At 35.6% G+C, this 22019-nt stretch overlaps 1 protein-coding gene across 4 annotated transcripts in view; it reads right to left on the minus strand.

Moving 5' to 3' along the window:
* Nubpl (NUBP iron-sulfur cluster assembly factor, mitochondrial) overlaps nt 1-22019 on the minus strand; it is a 217367-nt gene that overhangs the window by 162660 nt on the left and 32688 nt on the right. For all 4 annotated transcript variants that reach the window (XM_090345207.1, XM_090345206.1, XM_090345204.1 and 1 more), the window contains exon 4: nt 10368-10458. In XM_090345207.1, the coding sequence (XP_090201333.1) occupies nt 10368-10458 (91 nt within the window). The remainder of the gene's footprint in view (nt 1-10367; nt 10459-22019) is intronic.

Consider the following 22019-nt stretch of genomic DNA (forward strand, 5'->3'; position numbering starts at 1 on the left):
GTTTTCATGCATGCTAGGCAAGCACTCTACCACTAGGCCAAACTCCTGGCCCCTGGCTTCAAGTTTTGTTTATCCAGATCTCAGCCTCTTGTGTATCTAGGATTACACGTGTAAGCCACCAGTGCCTAATTTTCTTTTCTTTACTGTAATTATGAGAATAGTGCTTCTGGAAATTTTTAATTGACACAGACTGTGTTTATTTGTGAAGGTCAATATAATTTGATACAAATATATAATATGGAATGATTAAAGCAGCATAATCAGCATAAAAAAAAGTGTGAGCCAAAAAAAAAAGAGAGCCACTACAACTCAGCCTTTTGATAGGTATCTATATCTAGAGATAGATACAAGAGATATAGACACAAAAATCTTAATTACAATACATATAAGCATTCCAACAGACATGAAGTGATATCTCAGTATTCTTAACACTTGACAAATATGATGTTTTACATTTTTTTCTTACATTAGAGACCTTTAAATTGTATAGGGCTTTTGTTTTGTTTTGAAAAATATTTACAATTCGGCCCACTTTGCTATAGGTTCATGGTTTTTGTGTTACTGAATTGCTTGAGTTCGTTAAATTGTGGACATTTAAGTCTTATCACATATGGGTTGCCAATATCTTCTCCTGTTCCATCAGTTATAAGAGAAGAAAAATATAAATGTGTATTACTCAATATGTGAAAGTCTTTCTCAAGAATGTTATTCATTTTTGTTTTGTTCTTGTTTCTTTGCCAGTACTGGGGCTTGAACTCAGGGCCTGGGCACTGTCCTTGAGCACTTTTGCTCAAGGATAGATCTCTGCCACTTGCAAACCTCTACCACATGCACTCTACCACTAGGCCATGCTCCTGGCCAACAATGTTATTCATTTTTAAAACAAATGTCAAACATATAAAATATTGACATTTCATAGAAGCTTCAAATACTGGCATTTTTATGATATCTAGCTCTTAAAATCTTAGGTATGAAGACATCGTTTTTTCAATAAAAGTCATTCTCAAAAGATACTATTCGGTTTTAACTTCATATACATACACAAATACTTGGATTACATCAATGTCCTCTAATTCATGTCTTAACAGCCTCTACTGCATATATGACTAATATTGTTGACGTGATCATTACTGAAAAATTGAATCTTTAATTTGAATCTCTAAAAGCAAAGAGCTAAACTAGCCTAGTGGAAAGTATCATACCAGTATTTAAAATATTATTTGCTCCCCCTTAGCAAAATATGTATTAAAAAAATCAAGAAATAACTCACAAGTCCCAATTGCATGTGTGATACTTTATCTGCTCATGTTTTTAATTTTGGAATATCAAAAGAGTATGCAAAACTGTTATCTATGGTTATTTACATTTCATACCTAAAGTTATATGTAAACTTAGCTGTTTTTATGAACTTTTAAGTATGAACTTTTTATTGTAATTAATAAAAGGGTTACATGATATTTGCCAGATAGAAGGTACATTAATTCACATACATTGATACCCTTTCACATGTCTTGGTCCCCATTACCCTCCCACCCACTCCCCCCATCTTGTTTTCCCCCCTTCCCTATCCAATTTCAAATAACCAAATACAAATATATCCAATATATCAGATAACAAAGTGAGATACTGTAACAATATGACATAACCAAGGGACACCAAAAGAGCTGAGAGATAACATAGTACCTTAAGGACAATAATCATTCATTATATGGCTTTTGTTTCTATATCCTAGAGATCCTTTCAATTAGCGTCATGAAAATAAAAGTTATATCTAATGGTACTTTGTTCATGTTTAATTAATCACAGAAATCCCCTTAAAAATCAACCACAGAGCTACTTAAATTAAGTTGCTTAAGACATTTAAAATTATATTTACAAATCAAATAAGTCCAACTTTCTGAAGCCTCTTAAATATATGACAATAACTGTACACCTAGCATCTAAAATTATTTTAAATAAATAAGTAATGTTAACCAAATAAGCCAAATTAATATATGGAAGAAATCTAATTATGCTAAATGTTCTAATACTGTTTACAGCTTTAATATTTAAAAATCTTTCTAGGTGTGGCATAATAGTAAAGAAGCACCAATGTTGGTTTCTCAAGGCTTTGAAGAAAAGAAATTTTCTATCAATACCAAATGGATTGCTATCAATTTCTTATGAGGAAACAAATGAATTATCATGTTTAAACTACTATAGTGCTCGATATTCTTTTATTTATAACTAATATAAATCTAGTTCATATATATGTTTAACTTGAACTAAACAAGTCAAATTAAAAATCACAAGACTATCTAATGTAAGAGAGTATCTATGGATCTTAGCTCATAACTAATGATAATATGAGCGTCAGGATATTGTATAGGAATACAGATTATCAATCAGTGTCAAGACAGAGTCAGAGGACATAGAGGCCTCTTTAATGATAGTTCTGCCTGGGTAGGGTGTGAAGTTACTTTTACAGCATTACAAATTTTCAAGCCCATGTCTTTTCTTGTAATTCCATTATTTTGCAACCTGTTAACACAATCTTTAATTTCTGGCTCTGAATTGCTATTTTGTTTGTCATATTTGGAGTGAACTGATCTCTTTATTGATTGATTGGGTTCTTGCTTCTGCTCAGCTTTCTAGTCACAATTGATGCCACAATGTTAGTGATTCTGCTGACAGTGAGAATAAAACAGCTAAATCAGTTTCTAATTGATTGCTATTACTTCCAGAAAATTATAACCAACAATTAAATATGATATAAATTATTATTGTAAAACAGAATCTTACATGCCTACCACATTTATTATCTAACTTTCAATTGTTACTAGTGTACACCCTTGTTAACTATGAGGGATAATCTTTGCAAAGATTAAACAGGAATCTTAATAAGACTAAGAAACAGTATACATTTCTTACTGGGTTGCAATAAACTGAGTAGCAAAAGAGGGAGATAGATATTTATTACAATAGTCAAACTGACAGAATTATGAAGAGTTGTTTTTTTGTGGTATTGGAGTTTTGAATTCCAGTGCTTTTATTTGCTACACAGGTATTCTTCCCACTTGAACACATTTCCAGGCCTAATGTTTTGTTACTTGTGAGATATGGTGCCAATTCCTGCTCAGTTGAGAGCTGGGTGGTTGCAGGGAGGGAAGGCTTCCTAGTAGCTAAGATAATAGCTACTATAAGCCAACGCATCCAACTCTTCAATACAAACAGAGTTTCCCGAGTGCTTTTCTGTCTGCACTGGCCTCAAATACTGATTCTAACAATCCCAGCTTCCCAAGTATCTGGGATAACACATGTAGTAAGAACTATATTACATGAGAAAAAGCTCTATACCACAAGTTGTTTAGCTGAGAAAAAATGCAGAGGCTATGATCACTGTTATCAAAGAGAAAAGTAATTAAGACTAGATGGATCTCATGAGGGCAGAACTAGAAACTTACATGAAAGTTAAAAAGCAAAATTTTATCCAAAATAAAGAGGAGCCACTTAACAAAGATAGCTAAGACTGCAAAATCTCTCAGAATGCTAATCTATCTGTGCTTTGAAGTTTTGAAGGCAAGCACTGACTTCTCTCTGTGAAAGTCTGACATCAATCTTCTTATACCACAAGGCAGCTTGATGTACACTGACAATCTGTTTTGTGTAGGTAGCCCCTTCTGTATCAGCACCTGTGCTTCACCTGCTCTTGTTATGAGACAGCTTCTTTTGTTGCACTTCATAAGTCAACCCAATGTACACCAGCTTTGATTTTTCTTCTGTCCCTTCCTTAGCTCTCTGTCCTCCCAGAATTGAACAGAATTTAAAGCCTTGCTGTGAACAAGAGAATGTTCTAGCTTTCCAGCCAATAAAAGGTTATCAATATCAGCAATAAAGATATTTCATCTTATTATTCATGTGTTGACTAGAGTAGGACTTTTATATTTCTTTCAAAATTCTCCTTTAACCAATTCTTTATCTTTTGGCTAAGATCAAATACACACTCTTCATTCCCATCTTGGCCTTTTAGTGTCTTTCTTGGCTTCTGACATGCTTCTTCATTCTTCATTAAACTTTGGATATAAAGATATTTGGATATAAAAATCTGAGACTCTTCATATTACTTGTGTCCTGAAAGGGCAGGGTAATATATTTAATCGGTTATAATATTGTTATGTTTCAAGGAATAATGAAGCTTGAGAATTGCTAGAATTACTAAAATGTGACACAGAAACATCAAATGAGCACATGCTGTTGGAAAATGGCTCTGAGATTCATGTAAGGTAAGCAACTGAAGGGATAATAAACCTTCATTTAGTTGAAACAACAACAACAGAAAGCAGTATAAAGCCCAATAAAATAGGATATGTCTTTATGTGTGATTACCTCTTATTGTTATATTTATCTGTAGAACCCAGACTAATATAAGTGGCTATAGTATCTTATTGTTTTGAAAACAAAATTTGACTATGATAAACTCATTCAATATTTTAGTACCCTAGAAAATTTAGAAAAAGTGTAAAGTAGCTACTCTGGAGATAGAGATCAGAAACATCATAGCTTAAGGTCAGTCTGAGGAAAAAAAAAATGAGACCCATCTCAACCAACAAACCAACCATGGTAGTGTGCACCTGTCAATCCTGCTATGCACAAGGCATAGCTAGGAGGATTATGATCCACGGCCAGCTCCAGGACCTCTGAGTTCAAATCACAGCATTACCAAAAAAAGTAAGAAAAGTAAAAAGAGTAAAGGTAATGAACAGAACTTTGTTATCAGAGGCTAGGATCATAGTCTAGTGGTAGAGTGCTCACCTAGCATACATGAAGCCCTGGGTTCGATTCCCCAGTAGCACATACATAGAAAATGCCAGAAGTAGTGCTGTGGCTCAAGTGGCAGAGTGCTAGCCTTGAGCAAAATGTGTCCAAGGAAAATATGCAGGCCTTGAGTTCAAGCCCCAGGACTAGAAAAAAATAGTAACTTTGTTATTGGCTTAAAAATTAGCAGGAATAGGACATATCCTCCAAAACACATATGCGCACACTGTTACCTTAAACTCCTCGAAAACTGGAGATAATTTATAGATCAGGACAGTAATCAGAGAAGACTACAACACTAGAAAAAATAAAAATAAAAGACAAGTGGGTTTAGCCCAGTGGCTGCCTGATCTTACTATCCACAAGAAGCATCCATTCTAAATAGCCCAGTAACCTTCCTAAGCTGAGAGAAGAGAATTTGAGTTAGAGGAAGCCAAGGCAGCTAGAGGTTATGAGGCAGACTATGAAAAGGGAAGGAGCAACATGTAGAGAAAACTCTCGGGAATTACAGAAGAGACCTATGGAGTCTTTCGTACACGTGAAAAGAAAGACTAAGGAAGGAACCACTGGACAATGTGAGCTACACAATTCCCAGATGTTATATACAGCTGGGAATGGTTTATGTTCTCAACAGCCAGAGCAGTATATGAGGAGTGCTAAATTTGACCTCAATTAAAGAATGTCATTATATGTGTCATTCTAGATAAGCTGTCAAAATTGTGGGCTCGGTCAGTCTGACTCCAAACACCAAGATCACCTACTAAGCCACATTGCTGTAACAGCAATAAATCACAGGCCTTAGTAAAAGTTAAAAAAAATAAATAGAACTCTACCCCAACCCACAGAATGACAGAAGAGAGAAACCAGGAACATATAGCTCTCTGGAAAGGGGAAAGATTGAGAAGTATGACATGTTCTTTCTCACCTTGGCACATATTATTTCCCCATCTCATTTAAAGTCTCCCTCAACTCTATCACCTTTATGGAGCAACTCCCTACACCCAACCTTCACCTTCATGGAACTCTTGACATCCTCTCATGCCCTATATATATTTAAAGAAAATTAATATTTTATTTGTGAAGTATCAAACACATTACATTGCCATATCTGTATTTCTAATCAGGTTACATACAACTTAAAAACAACTTTTATGTCTTATAGCTATACTATATACAGTATCTTTAATACTTTTGAAAATGTATTTAGAAGGCTTTTTAGAAATAATCAATTTCAAGTACCATAATATAAATGTAGTAAGTAAATAGAAAAAACCTAGCTAAAGAATCTGTAAGACTTTCCTTCAATGCACACTACCATTCATATTTCCATACTTCAGACACAAACTCCTTCACTTGTAAGTACTCACCTTCACAATGCTTTGATAAGAAAAGAAACAAAAGTACCATCAGCAATGTCCTGAAATTCCTAAGAAGCATCACTAGACACTAAGCATTATTAAACTGATTTTTTTGTTGAAGAACTTTCCATTTGAAATAGCAGTTATCCAAGTGACCTCGTTGGAGATTACTAGAACCTTTCTTAACAATACTAAAATATTATCTTGTGGTTAGGTAGGGTGACCTTTTCATGAATCACCAAAAATAATGTGGTAAATTGGCACCATCTAAGGAGGAGTCAAGACAGTGACACCACTTACACAAACATGCTGTTCACCATCATGGGCTCGGTGGCTCACGCCTGTAGTCCTACCTATTAAGGAGATTGAGGATCATGGCTCAAAATCAGCCTAGGCAGAGAAGCCTGTGGGTCTCTTATTTTTAATTATTAACCAGAAAAAAAGCTGGAAGTGGAGGTATGACTAAAGTGGTAGAGTACCAATACCAGAATAAAAAAATACTTTGAATTTTCTCATGCTGACTATTTAGAAGATGTTGCATAAATTTGCTAAAGAAACCAAAGTAATACCTTCAACATTTCACTTTTGATTCAAATATAAATTTTAAAACCAGGTTTAAAATATGCATGCTTTACTTTTAAGAATACTCATTTGTATTTTAAGCCAGTGCTGGTTAAACTGGAAAAAAAAAAGGATGCTCTATTTAACCATAAGTGCATTTTTAGCTGCATAATATATGACAAACATTTCTAAGAAAAACAACCCTAAATGTTCATTCAATGACTATGGTGCCTGGTAATAGGTCCAGATGTAACCACCTCAACTCAGCTCTCCCTCATTATTACAACTACAGTGCCTCAAATTTTAATTACCATTCTCGCCTACATCTGACAATCAGAATGCTCTTGCTATTTGAGGATTCTGGGTTAAATGCACACCTACAAACAATTGTTTGAAATAAGGTAACAAACAGATTATGGAAGAATCAAGTGACCATCTCTTAAACTTTAGCCCTTAAAGCAGAGTTCCAATCTCCAAAATACTTCTGTACATAAAACTAGCAAGCATGACCTAGTCTCCTAAATCCTATTCTTTTTTAATTATATTTTTATTATCTTTAAGTAGATATACAAAGGGGTTATCACTCAACAAATCAGTTTGTGAATACATCTTGATCAATCTAGTCCCATTACTAAGAGGCCAAATATTCAGTTTTAGATTTTGATATTATCAAACTTTGTTTTAAAAATTCAAAAATTAACAAATTGAAATAAGAAAGTAAATTAAAGAAAAAACAAAAATGAGGAATGAGATGAGGTGAAGGAGAATGAAGAAAGGAGTAACACTGATTAAGATACTCATAACCTGACCTATAGAATTGTAACCTCTTTGTTTAACTACTTTATAATACATTTTAAATAAGGCAGTTTATTTTCTGTTTATGTCTTACTGGTGAGAACTTTGAAACTACATTATTAAATACTATTCAGATATCCCTTCTAGGTGTATCCTAGAGAATTCAGGGAAGTGATACTTGGAAAGAGTTTTATAATGTCTTGGGTCCCTGCCATTGTTACAACAGCAGCAGTCAATACTGGAAAAGGGTTCTCTAGCTCTATTCTTCACCTCCACTCCAGTCATCAGACTACCACATGTGTACCATCCAGACTATCTTGGACTCATTTGTCTTCTAGCCATTACTGTGGCAGCAAGCTCTGAGCTCTGACAACTACACAGAGGGAGTTACATGGCAAGAGCTTCCCCCAGGCTTATTCATTGTATGCCTTACTTCCAAGTCAACACAGAATATAGGACATAGCCAGGTGCCGGTAAGCTCACATCAATAATCCTAGCTACTCAGATAGCTGAGACCTAGAGGATCAAAGTTCAAATCTAGCCTGGGCAAATAAAACCAAAAGACTCCATCTCCAAATATTCAGCAAAAAGCCAAAACTGAAGGTATGGCACAAGTTGTAGAGCATCAGTTATGAGCAAGGGGAAAAAAAATCAATAAGTAAAAGAAATTTTACACTTTTATTGTAAGTAGAAATCAGTTTCATGAACCAATTTCACATAAAACCATTTTTCAGGAAAAAAATTCCAGTTGTAACATAAGCTTAATGGTTTCCCTCATTTGTAATAATTAATACAAAACTTAGACTCTCCTAGCAGAGGATTACAATAGCTGAAAACCTAGATACATAAGGCTATATAGGATGAGGCTAAGTGAAAGGACCTCCAAGATATGGAAACAAGAGCTATATAATGAGTGAATGTTGTTCTTAACGTATTATGTTATTACTCATCTCTTTTGTTGTCCCTTGGTTATTCTCATATTGTTACAGTAACTTACCCTGTAATCTGGTATATTGTATACGTTTATTTGTTTATTTGAAATAGGAAAGAAAAGGGGCAAACAAGATGAGGGGAGGGAGTAGGGGGAGAGAAATGGGGGCAAAAACATGAGAAGGGGTATCAATGTGTGTGAAGTAATGTTCCATCAAATGTAACTGTAATCCCTCTATTAATTACAATAAAATTTTTTTCTTTATGTTTTCCATTTTGATTCAATAACTAAAGGCATAAATGTCTAATAGAGATCAATCAATGAATAGACCTTCTCTACAATCCCACCATACCACTCCTGGATATCTATCCTGAACATCATAATCCAGGATATGATAAGAACACCTGCTCAGCTATGTTCATTTCTGTACTATTCACAATAGTAAAGTGATGCAAACAACCCAGATGCCCTATTGCAGATAAATGGATACAAAAAATGTGATATATGTGTGTGTGTGTGTGTGTGTGTGTGTGTGTGTGTGTGTGTGTGTGTGTGTGTGTGTGTGTATATACACACATACAATGGAATTCATAGCCAACAGACAAGATAAAATAATGGCATTCGCTGGGAAGTGGATGAAGCTAGCTACAGTAAATCATGTTGCATGAAATAAGCCAAGACCAAAGGAACAAAAGACACATGGTATCCTTAATATGTAGATATTAGATCCAAACAGTACAAGAGCAATGACTCAATATTTGGGTACCCAATGTTATAGACATGGTATTGGAAACATAAACATAACTACATAGAGATAATACTTTATGACTATAGACATATTTTATTACATAGATTAATATGTATCTATAACATACAAATCCTCAGCTTAATTTTAATTGTGTCTTAAAATCTAAGTGCCAGTGATTGTATATACAGTCCCTTCTTGAATACCTGTTTGCTAAACATGTCATTTGAAATGATATAAAAATCAATGTTAATAAATTCTTTAATAAAAAATGCTTCAAACAGAAAAAAATTCCAGTTGTTTCCATTCATTTTTATCATAGAATATCCTTAGGCTGAAAGGTTCATATCTGATAACATGAATGTTAGTAAATAACAAATATTTATTCAAAATACTTAATACCTTTCTATTGATGACACTAAGAAGACAGGAAGAAAAACCATTAATTTGGAGTTTTAGAAATACTTCTCAAAAATCTCACAAAACATTGTTTTTGATTCTGTTCAGGTCCCGTAACTTGAACTCTTGGCCTGGGAATGATGCCCAGCTTGACAAAATATTTTTACATCTTTTTTTTTAAAGATGTGTAGCAGGGTGCTAGTGGCTCATGCCTGTTATTCTTAGCCACTGAAGATTGCAGGTCAATGCCAGTCCATATAGTGAAGTCTGTGAGACTCCAATTAACCAGCAAAAAACACCAGAGGTAGAGCTATGACTCGTGGTAGAACATTATTGTTGCACAAAAACAAAACAAAACAAAAAAACCTCAAGGACAACACCCAGGCCCTGAATTTAAGCCTCAGGACCTGGTGCACATATCCACATGCATGCATGCTCATCCACATGAACACACACACACAGGTATAAAGATTTCCAAACATCCACAACAGTAATATAAATAGACAACTATAAATACCTAACAAGTTCTATCACTTTCCCAGGAACTCTGCTAAATGTTTTATTAATTCTCAGAGCAATTGTAACCCTATTGTATAAGCAAAAGGGGAAAGCACAAAGAACTCTGTTTTCTCCAAACTACAGTCACCACATAGCCAATTATAATATGATCTCTGAATTCTAATACTACATGGCATATAAAGGACACAAGGGATCTGGCACAATACTAACAAGTACTAAATAAAAGAGTAATTATTATGTTAATATTGGTCTGTTCTTTACTTACTTTGTGATAATTCTGGATTTCCTTTCAGATTCATCATCTTTGGAATTGAAGGACCATACACATCTGCATCTAATAAACCAATGGTCTTTGTCTATAAGGAAACAATTCACCACAGAATTATTTGCACTGTTCATCAAAGATAAGCTATACATGGCAACTGGTAAGACTACAAAAAGAATATCTTGAAACAAAAATCCTAACCTAAACTTCAAAGTGATAGTAAGTAAAAGCATAAATTGTTTAAATAAAACTTTTTGATTCACAATTATCTTACAGATAGTTGACTAGAAAAATCTACCCCATGTGTTTTACACATTGTTGTTGTTGTTGTTGTTGTTGTTGTTGTTGTTGTTGTTGTTCTTCTTCTTCTTCTTCTTCTTCTTCTTCTTTTTTAATGGTACTAAGGCATAAGGGTAGGCATTGTTTTTTTATTTATAAATCTGAGCCTCATATTCAGTAGGCAGGTACTCTGATGCCTGAGTTCTATATTCTTCCTCAAGTTTTATCTAGGCTAGTCTGAGACAATATTTTCACCTATACCTCCTGGTAGATAGGATTAAATGTCTATCACTACACTAAGCTTTGTGGCTTGACTTGGGGTGTCACCAACTTTCTGTCTAGGTTCACCCTGAACTGCGATCCTCCTGATCTCTACCTCTTGGGTAGCTGGAAAGATGTGAGCCACTATGCCTGGTCCTACATATAATTTTGAAAATTAAGAAATAATATGAAAATAAAGTTAAAATAGTGATTTACTACAGGAAACAAAACCCAAGAGGATGGAACATTAACTTCTAGGTTCTACCAAAGAATAGAAAATTTAAAATGAACAGGGAAACAAGACCATAACAAAGCAGTTGAGAAATTCTGGTGTGGAAGTGACATAAAAGAAATGGAAATACTAACAGGGGTTACTAGCAAACAATGGAGACAGCCTCATAAATGCAAGTCAGGGTTAAATATCCAAAGTCTTCTGGGGGACTCACAGCAACTAAAGACCATTCTCTTTGATGACCCGCCCAGCTGTCAAAGGGCAGAAGATCCTCACTGATTTCTGCTAGCTGCCAGTTATTCAAAAGCTTAGTGAATAAAAGAACAAAATTCATTATTCCCAAGGGTCTCTCTTTTCCCTTTCCCCCTAAATCAGTTTCTTTCTGGTTTCTTATCAACAAGTAAATGGAATTCTAATACTATTTTTTACCAAGTCTTACAGCTCTCTTCTTACTCAACAGCATTCATGTCCTGGCAAAACCAAACTCAAGCTCTCAGAAAAAAAAAAATGTTTTAAAAACTGAAAATCTTTTATCTTCCACAATTTTTAGTTACCTTATACAGATACAAATTTTTTTTTTATTATTGGTGCTAGTACAAGCATTAAGTCAGAGCTCTAGCCACTATCTTTAGCTTTTATGCTTCATGCTGGTACTCTACCACTTAGGCCTCTGCTCTCCTGGTTTTAAACCTTGGTCCTCAGATCTCAGTCTCCTGAGTAGCTAGGATTATAAGCCTGAGCCACCAGCATCTGGACAAATTTATTTATTTATTTGTTTGTTTGTTTGTGTCAATCCAGGGTCTAGGCACTGTCCCTCAACTTTTCTGCACAAGGCTAGCCCTCTGCCACTTGAGACACAGCTCCACTTCTGTTTTTGTTTTGTTTTGGGGGGTTTTTTTTGGTGGGGGGTGATTAATTGGAGATCAGTCTCTTAGACTTTGCTGACTGGGCTGGCTTCAAACTATGAACCTCAGATCTCAGCCTCTTAAGTAGCTAAGATTATAGGAACAACACCAGTGCCTGCCTCCAAAATTACTAATAAGGCTTGTTGTCTTGTTACTACAAATATAAAAAATAGCATACATTCAACATTTATGTTTCTAATTTTACCATGATTCAATTTGTAGTTCTAAGAAAACCTCTTGGTATTTTCAAGTCTCTTAAGAGAGAAGTAGACTTTATATCTGTATCTGAAAAAAATAAATGAGGAAATAGGGGGAAAATCTTTACTTTCAATAGGATTAGTGATATACAAATATTATGTTTAATGTATTGAGGTATTAGATGACACAATAATCAAGAATTCTAATGGATTCAAACAGAATTAAATATAGCATAGATAACAAGATTTCAAGGAGGTGGCCTAAAACCCTTAGAAAAGTATTAATCTTGTTACCTAAGGGTCTTCCAAAGCTGTAACTCTCATCCTAGAATTTTACTTTTTTCCTTTATCATTTGTGAGACATAGACTAAAAACTATCACAAAATAATAATAAATGCTAGTAGAAAGAGAAATTTTAAGATATTTTTGGTCAGTTTGGGGTTCAAAGCAAGTTGTAAAAAAGTTAGATCCCAAGTTTCAAACCGATCTTCTAACAATACCTGTCAAAGGAACAGCCTGGCCCTAACATTTGCTATGGTTACAGTGGGTTTTTACATCTACTACCCAGACAGCTGCCAATAAATATTATTACATAAAAATAAAGGGGAGAGGTTCTAAGATTTTATAATTCTTCTGCTTCCTACATTGGAAATTAACAATAGAAGAATTTTCCATGTCTCAAGTTTTTGTACATTCACTTTAGAAACGGATTACCAAAATTTAGTCTGTGTGTGTATGTGTGTATGTGTAAATGTTTACATGTGAAAAAGAAACAGAAAAGCAAAATATGAAGATAGAAGAGGAAAGGAAACAGGGAAAGAGGCAAAGGTAAGGAATGAAGAAAGAAATAAAGAGATGAGGGGGAAAATAATTATCACAAATGTTACATTAATAACCAGGATCAACCAGGTATCTATAGCTAGCTCTATGGACAATCTGAATCTAAGTTTAAAGTGGAATTACCCATATGCAAGACTTCCTCTGATTATATCTTCTCATTTCTTAAATTCTTCCTGAGGCCTGGGAATATGGCTACCAAAGCATCAAGACCTCAGTTCAAACACAAGTACCTTGGATGGAAAAATTACTGAGTGCTAGACAATAATCTAAACATTTATTGACTTCTCTCATCTATTCCTAACACTAATATCACAAAGTGGTATTATCTTCACCTATAGATTGGAAAACTAAAAACTAACTGCTCAAAATAATGGATCTTGTTTTATTACTTATGTTTTCTTAGAATGAAGCACAATAAAGAAAAAAACTTACAAAATATGAAGCTTACAGACTTCTACAATGACCTTAACATAATACACTACAAAAGATTTAAATATAGAATATATCTTTATAAAGAGCCAAATAAATAGTATAAGCTTCAGGATAACATGATCTCTATGGCAACTACTCAATACTACTTCTGTAGCATCAAAGCAGCCATAAGCAATATGAAAACTGAATCAGAACGCTGTGTTCCAATCAGACTTTACAAAAGCAATGAGGATTTGGTTTACAGGTCATAGTTTGACAACATCCAAGTTAGAGAATAAAGTTGTTGGAGTTTTTTGGTTTACAGAAATTTATTTCAGTAACACTTGATGACATGTTTATAAGTTTCTATCCCAGGGCACCCATCTAGATAGCCAGCTATTTTACACTGTGGAAGCTTCAATGTTGCTGCTGACCAATAGAACTTAATGTTTCCAAACTAAGGATATACCGGCAATTCTCAAACTATATTCTGTCACGTAATCCTAACTAGTCTTAAAAACTCATGAGCTGGGAGTTTGGCCTAGTGGTAGAAAGCTTGCCTAGCATGCACAAATATCTGGGTTTGATTCCTTAGTACCACATACACAGAAAGCCAGAAGTGCTGCTGAGAAAGCCCAAGTACATTGCTCAGGCCCTGAGTTCAAGCCCAACGACTGGACAAACACAAAAAAAGGAAACTCATAATCTTATCCTATGCCCAAAGATAGGACACTACTGGTTCATTCCACCATACCCAGCTCCAATGTTAAAATTGCTAATCTTGGCCTAAAACTCAGTGTGTACTATTTGTTGTCATGCAGATGCTTTATATCTTTAAGGTCTCTATTTTGGATCCAAGACCAAAGGACTCAGACAAAAATGTGCATACAAGCAGTAAAAGCAACTAGTAGACAACTCAGATGCCACCACTTGAGCTCCATGGCCTGTGCCCATAGCTAGATTGACTTGCTCTTTACCATCACATTTCTCACTGCCATCATCCATAAAATGCCATCAAAAGCCACCCTGTATCCACAATCAGCACCATTTTGGCAGCAGTGAACTTCCAATGCCAAAAGTGAGAATGAAGTATTTTGGTTTTCAGTTTGTTTTGTCTTGGGTTTTTTTGCTAGTAGTGGGGCTTGACCTCAGGGCCTGGGCACTGTTTCTGAGCTTCTTTTGCTCAAGGCTAGCACTCTACCACTTGAGCCACAGCACCACTTCCAGTTTATATGGCACTAAGGAATCAAATCTAGGACTTCATTCATGCTAGGCAAGCACACTACTAAACCACATTCCCAGCTTGAAAATAAATTTTTAATGATCAAATTTTTCAATCACCAACAATGTAGTTTTGGTAAAATCAAGAGTAAGCATGACACAGCCATCTCTTCTAGTGTCAGAATTAACCCAGTAAAGCTTTACTAGGAAAATTTGTGAAAGAATAGAAAGAGCATACTTTACAGACTATATTCCTGAAATTCGACTAGTATATATCATGAACAAAATCACTGTCCATTAATAGAAACACCAAAATCTAAACTTAAATCATATACTTAGACTCTACACAGCTATGAGAACTATACAATTTTTCCTTTTTAATTTTTATCACAGAGATTGAACACAGGGCTTTGTGCCTGTCTAGTAAGTCTTAGCCATATAATTATTAAATGTAAGCTTAAATAGATGTTCAAGTCTAAAATTCAATCAGGTTTAAAAGATATCAAATGTACTTCATTTGCCTTGGTTTTTTTTTTTTTTTTGGTGTTCCTGGGGCTTGAACTCAGGCCCTGGGTTCTGTCCCTGAGCCTCTCTGCGCTCAAGGCTAGCCCTCTACCACAAAGTCATGGTGCCACATCCAACATTTTCTGTTAATGTGTTACTGAGGAAACGAACCCAGAGCTTCATGCATGCTAGGCAAAACCTATACCACTAAGCCACATTCCAAGTCCTACTTCATCATTTTTAATAGATTTCTATTTAAGCACCTAAATAGTCTTCTAAACAGATAACTTTATACTACAATAAAATAAATGAGCAAAGTAGATGATTCTAAATAAAGGAATGCAGCTGAGTGTTTAGCTAAGTTTTATGAACCATCATTCATCTTAAAATCATTATATTTAGTTAAGAATGTTATATTTGCCAGGCACAGTGGCTCAAGCCTGTAATCCTAGCTACTCAGGAGGCTGAGATCTGAGGATCAACGTTCAAAGCCAACCCAGACACAAAAGACCTAGAGACTCTTATCTCCAATTAATCACTAGAAAACAGGAAATGGGGCTAGAATACAGAGGGTAGGGCAGTAGCCTTGAGCTAAAGAGCTCAGGGACAACACCTAAGCCCAGAGTTCAAGTCCCATGACCCAAAAAAAGGAAAAAAAAAAAAGAATGCTATATTTAAGTTTTTCTTTAAGTCAAGTTCAAAGGAATAATTACTACAAAGTTTAACAAATGCACAGTGGACAAAAAGAAGGTATTTATGGCAAAAATAACTGGAAACTGTCTATTGTAAAATGTGATTGTCATCTTTAATAACACTCTAAACATAGCCAAACATGTTGTTATTTAACAGTATTCTTCTTTTCTGACTCTGCAGTACTGAAAATCTAGCAAAAAACATAAGACAACTCAAACCCTAAGATGCCATTTTAATTCTTGAATTTACTTCTTTATAATTTACAACACTCTGTGGAAGCCTTAAAAGGTGGCAGAATTATTCAGTGATTATACTGTTTCATGACTACTGTATCAAAGCTGTAATTGAGAACCTCCAAGTCCTATTTCAAAGGCCCCAACAACAGTTTTCATATTGCCTTGTCCTTCCAACACCAAGTATCGTAAAGAACACTGCAAAACTTTGACATTCCTTTCATACTCTCATCTGCTAATAGAACCCAATAAAGTAACAGTTTAGAGAACTCCCATCCAATTACTTCTGTAAATACTTCTTTAAAACCTACTTAACAGTTATTTTTTTTTCTAAAACGGTGTCCAGATACACTCCCATGGTTCCCTGAGTATCATGTTTAATTAATATTAGACTAGAAATGGTATTTATTCAGAATTGATTTAAGTGTCTTTTTAGTTGTTGTTGTTGGGTGGGTCATGGGGCTTGAACTTGGCCTGGGCATTGTCCCAAAGCTCTTCAGCTCAAGGCTACTGTCCTACCCTTGAGCCAAGCCCCACTTCCCATTTTCTAGAGGTTAATTGGAGATAAGAGTGTTAGGTTCTTTTGTGCCTGAACTGGCTTTGAACCTTAATCCTGAGATCTCTGCCACCTGAGTAGCTAGGATTACAGTCCTGAGCCACTATTGTGGCACAAATGTCTTTTTAAATTCTCTTTCTGCCTATCTTTAAATCAAGCTGACATTCATTTAAAAAAAAATCAGTCTCAGAGAAAACCATATTTTCTAATTTTATTACCTAGGATTAAATAAGAATTTAGTTGTCAAAAAGAACTAATAGCTGCACAAAGGGAAATGAGAATCATGTCCTACTGCTAATCAAAAACTAAGTCTTCAAGTTCAGTCAAGAGAAAGAAAAACATGTTCAGAATGAAAGGAAAGTTCACCTGGATAACTGGAATATCTAGCTAATGAAAAACAAGAAATGAAAGAAAATAGATCTCAAATTAAGGACTGTTAAATTAGAAGGAAACTTAAGAGGTTATCTTTATCCAGCTTTAAAGAGATATATCCTTTGAGTAATTCTGAGATTGAGACTGAGATCTTGGCAAAATGCTCCTATTTTCAGTAGACTTTTTTATATTTCCATCATAGATGAAAATATATGTTATAGACACTTAAGCTTTGCAAACATTTGCTTAGTGCTTTCTGTACCACATGTATTCTACAGATTTGGTTTCGTACTACATAATTGGAGGGGCTGAACCTTCCAAACTCTAATTAATGTCCACCATTCTACTTCTTTCAGAGATCACATGGGCCTTCTTACTATTTCTTTTAATAAGCTATGTAAGTCCTACCTATTCAGTTTTACATTGGTTATTCCTTCCCTCTAACATACTCTTGCTCTAGACAGCAACATGGCACCTCTTTCACACACTAATAAATGTCATCATCTTAGATTTGGTTAGCTTGTCATATGTCTGTAATCTCAACAGTTAGAGAGCTAAGGCAAAAGTGTGGATTACATAGAAATACCCCGTTTCAAAAAAACGTTTTTCTGTTTGTTGTTTTGGGTTTTTTTGTTTTTGTTTTTGTTTTGTTTTGTTAGGCCTGGAGTTTGGCCTAGTGCATGCACCAAGTTCTGGGTTTGATTTCTCAGTACCACATACATAGCGAGGGGGAAAAAGGCCAGAAGTGGTAATGCGGCTCAAGTAGTAGAGTACAAGCCTTGAGAAAGCCCAAGGACAGTGCCCAGGCCCTGGGTTCAAGCCCCAGGACTGGCAGGAAAAAAAAAAAGGAAAAGGAAGTTTTTAAAAATTAAACAGATTAAAGGCTCAAAAATTTCTTTACATCCTATTCCTTATAGCCAATTTCCCCAAGCAATTATGGCATAGTTTTCATTTCTCCATTGACCTCAAATCTAGCAAAATGGGACTTCACAGAAAAAAACCTAGTGCAAACAACAGTTATGGTGGGCTACTATATAAAATACCATAGGATCTACAACTTTTGAAAACCAGACATTATGGCACAAAAAGGCTACAATAAAGAAAAGTAACTTAAATCTGCTCACCAGCACAATTAAGTACCACAGAGTTTTAAATATAAAAGGGCTGCAAACGTTTTGTTTTCTTTTGTTTTTGTTCTTTTCAAAGCAGGGCAAACAACATAACAAAAAAAAAAAACTATCTTCAGTACCACATTTTTCTTTAATAAGTAACAGACAGATGAATTAGTGGTAAAATATCTAAAATTAAGAAAAATCCTTCAGTCCTTAAACTGTAAAAGTTTTGCGTTTTTTTTTTTAAATGCTGGTAGTGAATAGTTTTCAAATGCATAGAAAGCTACAAAGCTTTTCATCACCATGGTAATGCTTACAAAAATGCAAAAAAAAAAAAAAAAGATTCTTATAGACAGTAAGCCCTAAAAATAACAGTCATCTTATTTGCCACACCAACTGGTCTTTTTGTTGCCAGAATCTAAGCCTGGGAACCTAGAAAAGTAACTAAAGAATCTTTCCCCGCTAAAAGATAAAGTACTATAAAGTGCAGGTGCTTAAAAGTCAACATCAACTCCTTAGGAATGTCCTTAACTAAACTGCAAATTTAGTTTGTTTGTTTATTTAATTGGTTTGTTTATTAAGATGGAGTCTCAGTAACCTTTTATCCTGAGCAGCACTTGAATTAAGAACATTCCAGGCTCTGCCTCCTAAGTAGCTGGCTGGTATTATATGCACAAAACACCACACCTGTCCTAAGATGATTTTTTTATAGGTTATAGAACTTGAACTCTGAGCCTGGGCATTGTCCCTAAGCTATTCAGCTCGAGGTTACTGCCCTATCACTTGAGCCACAGTGCCACTTTCGGTTTTCTGGTGGTTAAATGGAGATGAGTCTCACGACTTTAGTGCCCAGGCTGGCTTTGAACCGTGATCCTCAGATTCTGGCCTGGCCTGATGTAATATTTTAAATTAAGGGACACTTGTAGGTTTTTTAAAAATAGTAATATCTTATTTAAAGTTCATAAACAGTTAATCTATAATTATCTTGCCAAAGAATGAAACTATTTTTATAAATGAAAATCAATGTTACTTAATACCATAGAAGTCACCAAAACTGGCTATTTTCAGGGCTTTTGAAAACACATACTAAAGGGATAATAGTAGCATTAAAAAAACAAAACACTTTTATCACTAAAGCCTCAATCTTCTGACAAAATAAAGATTAAGAATATATTCTTACATTTAAAAAATACCAATGACATTTTCAGAGCAAAAAAGTGAGAGGGATAAACCTTCATAATTTCCCTATATGCAAGCACTCTCTAAGCACTATATGTTAATTTACCTAATTTTAACCACAACACTATGTAGAGGACATAAAATAACCTACATGAAGAAACTAAGGAAAAGTTACCAATTCCCAAGAAACAGGCAGCTGTAAGTACAGGGCTGGGAACTCAGACAGGATGCTATTAGGCTGCAGGTAACCAATGACTACATGACTACATGATGGCTCTCTCCAAAGAATCATCACAAATCTAGCAGAAAGTAAATATTCTGTTTCTTACTCTTCTTTCAAAGGACTGAAGAAAAAACATTCATTCTCAGCAAGTGGTTATTTGCCACACAAAATGGCCATCCAAAATAACATCCTAATTATTAACCAGGCAAATACATGACATAAACTTTGAAAATAACAAAGTGGTCCTTAATGTGTACTTAGTGCTTTTATGTGAGTTGATATTGTCTGGGTGTTTTTTTTAGCTTATTTTAAGAGTAAAAACCATGTCTAGTTTAAGGTTTCATATGAGATCAGAGGTTTTTTTAAAGCTGCTATTAAATAATAACATTTCACAGAAATTATATTTAGAATTTAAGATTTTAAGGTACAAATTTACACAGATTACACAGAACAGATATAGCCAAAAATGCAGATAAGAAAATGAAGGGTCGGGACCGGGAGTTTGGCCTAGTGGTTAAAGTGCTTGCCTAGCATGCATGAAGACCCGGGTTCGATTCCTCGGTACCACATACATAGAAAAAAGTCACAAGTGGTGCTGAGGCTCAAGTGGTAGACCTCTAGCCTTGAGAAAGCCCAAGGACAGTGCTCAGGCCCTGAGCTCAAGCCCAGGACTGGCAAAAAAAAAAAAAAAAAAAAAAGAAAATGAAGGGTCATATGCTCAAACCTTGAAGATGTCTGGCTGGGCCAAAAGGAAATCAGCTACTGCTTTCAATAGAAACCAGGCAAAAAGAGCAATTTACTATATTTTGCTTCTTATTTTCTTTTGTTTTAGTTACATAGACTTTTAGTTTCTCAGGCTCTGTTATGAAATGTAGACACTTGTGGTAAGGCAGAAAGGAGGGTAAATGAGGATGATTATGGAAAGTAGATTGCAATGCTTGAAATTACAAAAAAGAAACCTGTTGAAATTGTTTTAGGAGGAGGCCAAGGAAGTCATAGAGAGGGTCTGATTTAATACACTATACATATGAATAGAAATATAACAGTGAGATCTCCCCTCTTCCATATAACTAATATATTTAGATTTAAAAAGAAAGAAAGAAAGAAAGAAAGAAAGAAAGAAAGAAAGGAAGGAAGGAAGGAAGAAAGAAAGAAAGAAAGAAAAAGAAAGAAAGAAAGAAAGAAAGTAAGTTTACTGCTGGGTAAACAGAGTCCCACATACAATACCATCCTTGGATAATTCAACTACATTTGTCCATAATCATTCAGACATTCTCAGCTATGTTGTTTAGGGGCCAATTATGATAAATGCATTTTCAAGTCATGGGGCTTGAACTCTGGGCCTGGGTGCTGTCCCTCAACTCTTCAGCTAAGGCTCTGCCACTTGAGCCACAGCACCACTTTTGGTTTTCTGGTGGTTACCTGGAGATAAGAGTTTCATGGGACTTTAGTGCCCAGGCTGGCTTTGAACCATTATCCTCAGCCTCCTGAGTAGCTAGGATTACAGGTGTGAGCCACCACAGCTAGGCCAACAACTGCATTTTTAAGGAAAGGAAGACTTCTTAAAAAAAAAAAAAGTGAGGGAGGCAGGGGAAGATGACGGCAATTCAGTTGGAGTCTTTCTGAGCTCTCACCAAAGATACCAGTTTTGGCAGCGTAGAGGACAGTACATACCTCAAATCGATCCTAAGTAAGCTTTAGCGATACAGAGACCTCAGTCACAGAGGAAAAAGGCAGAAATCCAGTCCAAAGAAGACAGCGGGGACCGATTCCAGCCTCTCAGAGTGGCCGTGGAGACAAAGTGGCGCTTCTGAATCTGAGCAGACAGGGCTTCTTGGCGCCACAACCTGCCAGCTGCAGACGAAGCCTGCGGGAGCCCAGAGCCGACACCCGGCCGTGCATGGACCTGCCAGCTTCACAGAACCAGAGAATTTAGCAATTTGTGAGTACCTCTGAGGAGAAGTTTCCACTTCTGCTCTCAGAACAGTATTGGTAGGGAGCCCCCTACCCCACAAGCTGACAGCAGCACCATCTTGACTGCTGGCAAGAACACAGGCCAAAGCAACTGGAGCCTGAGAGGTGTTGCTGACAGCACCATCTTTCTTACTGGCAAAGGATTTCCCAGAGACCCTTAGACGGAAATCTAGCCCCAGAGCTGCTGAAGTCTGTCCCCTGTGCCAGCCCCAGACCTGGTACAAAGCCGCCCGTGGATCTTTCAGCTTCGTTTTTCCAAACAAACAATCGGATCCGAAAAAACGTCACAGTCAAATCACAAGAGAAAAAGATTTTCTGAACTGTTCGGATCCCGAATTTAGGGAAGACACAAGTTTCCTATCCTACCCTGATTCCCCCCCCCCCAAAAATAATCCTGAAGAATACCCTTTTTTTCCTTTAAATTTTTTTTGTTCTTTTTCTTTGTTTCTGAGTTTTTTTT

The sequence above is a fragment of the Megascapheus bottae genome, chromosome 14 (genome assembly GCF_031878675.1).
Source record: "Megascapheus bottae isolate mThoBot1 chromosome 14, mThoBot2.hap1, whole genome shotgun sequence".
Lineage (NCBI taxonomy): Eukaryota > Metazoa > Chordata > Mammalia > Rodentia > Geomyidae > Megascapheus > Megascapheus bottae.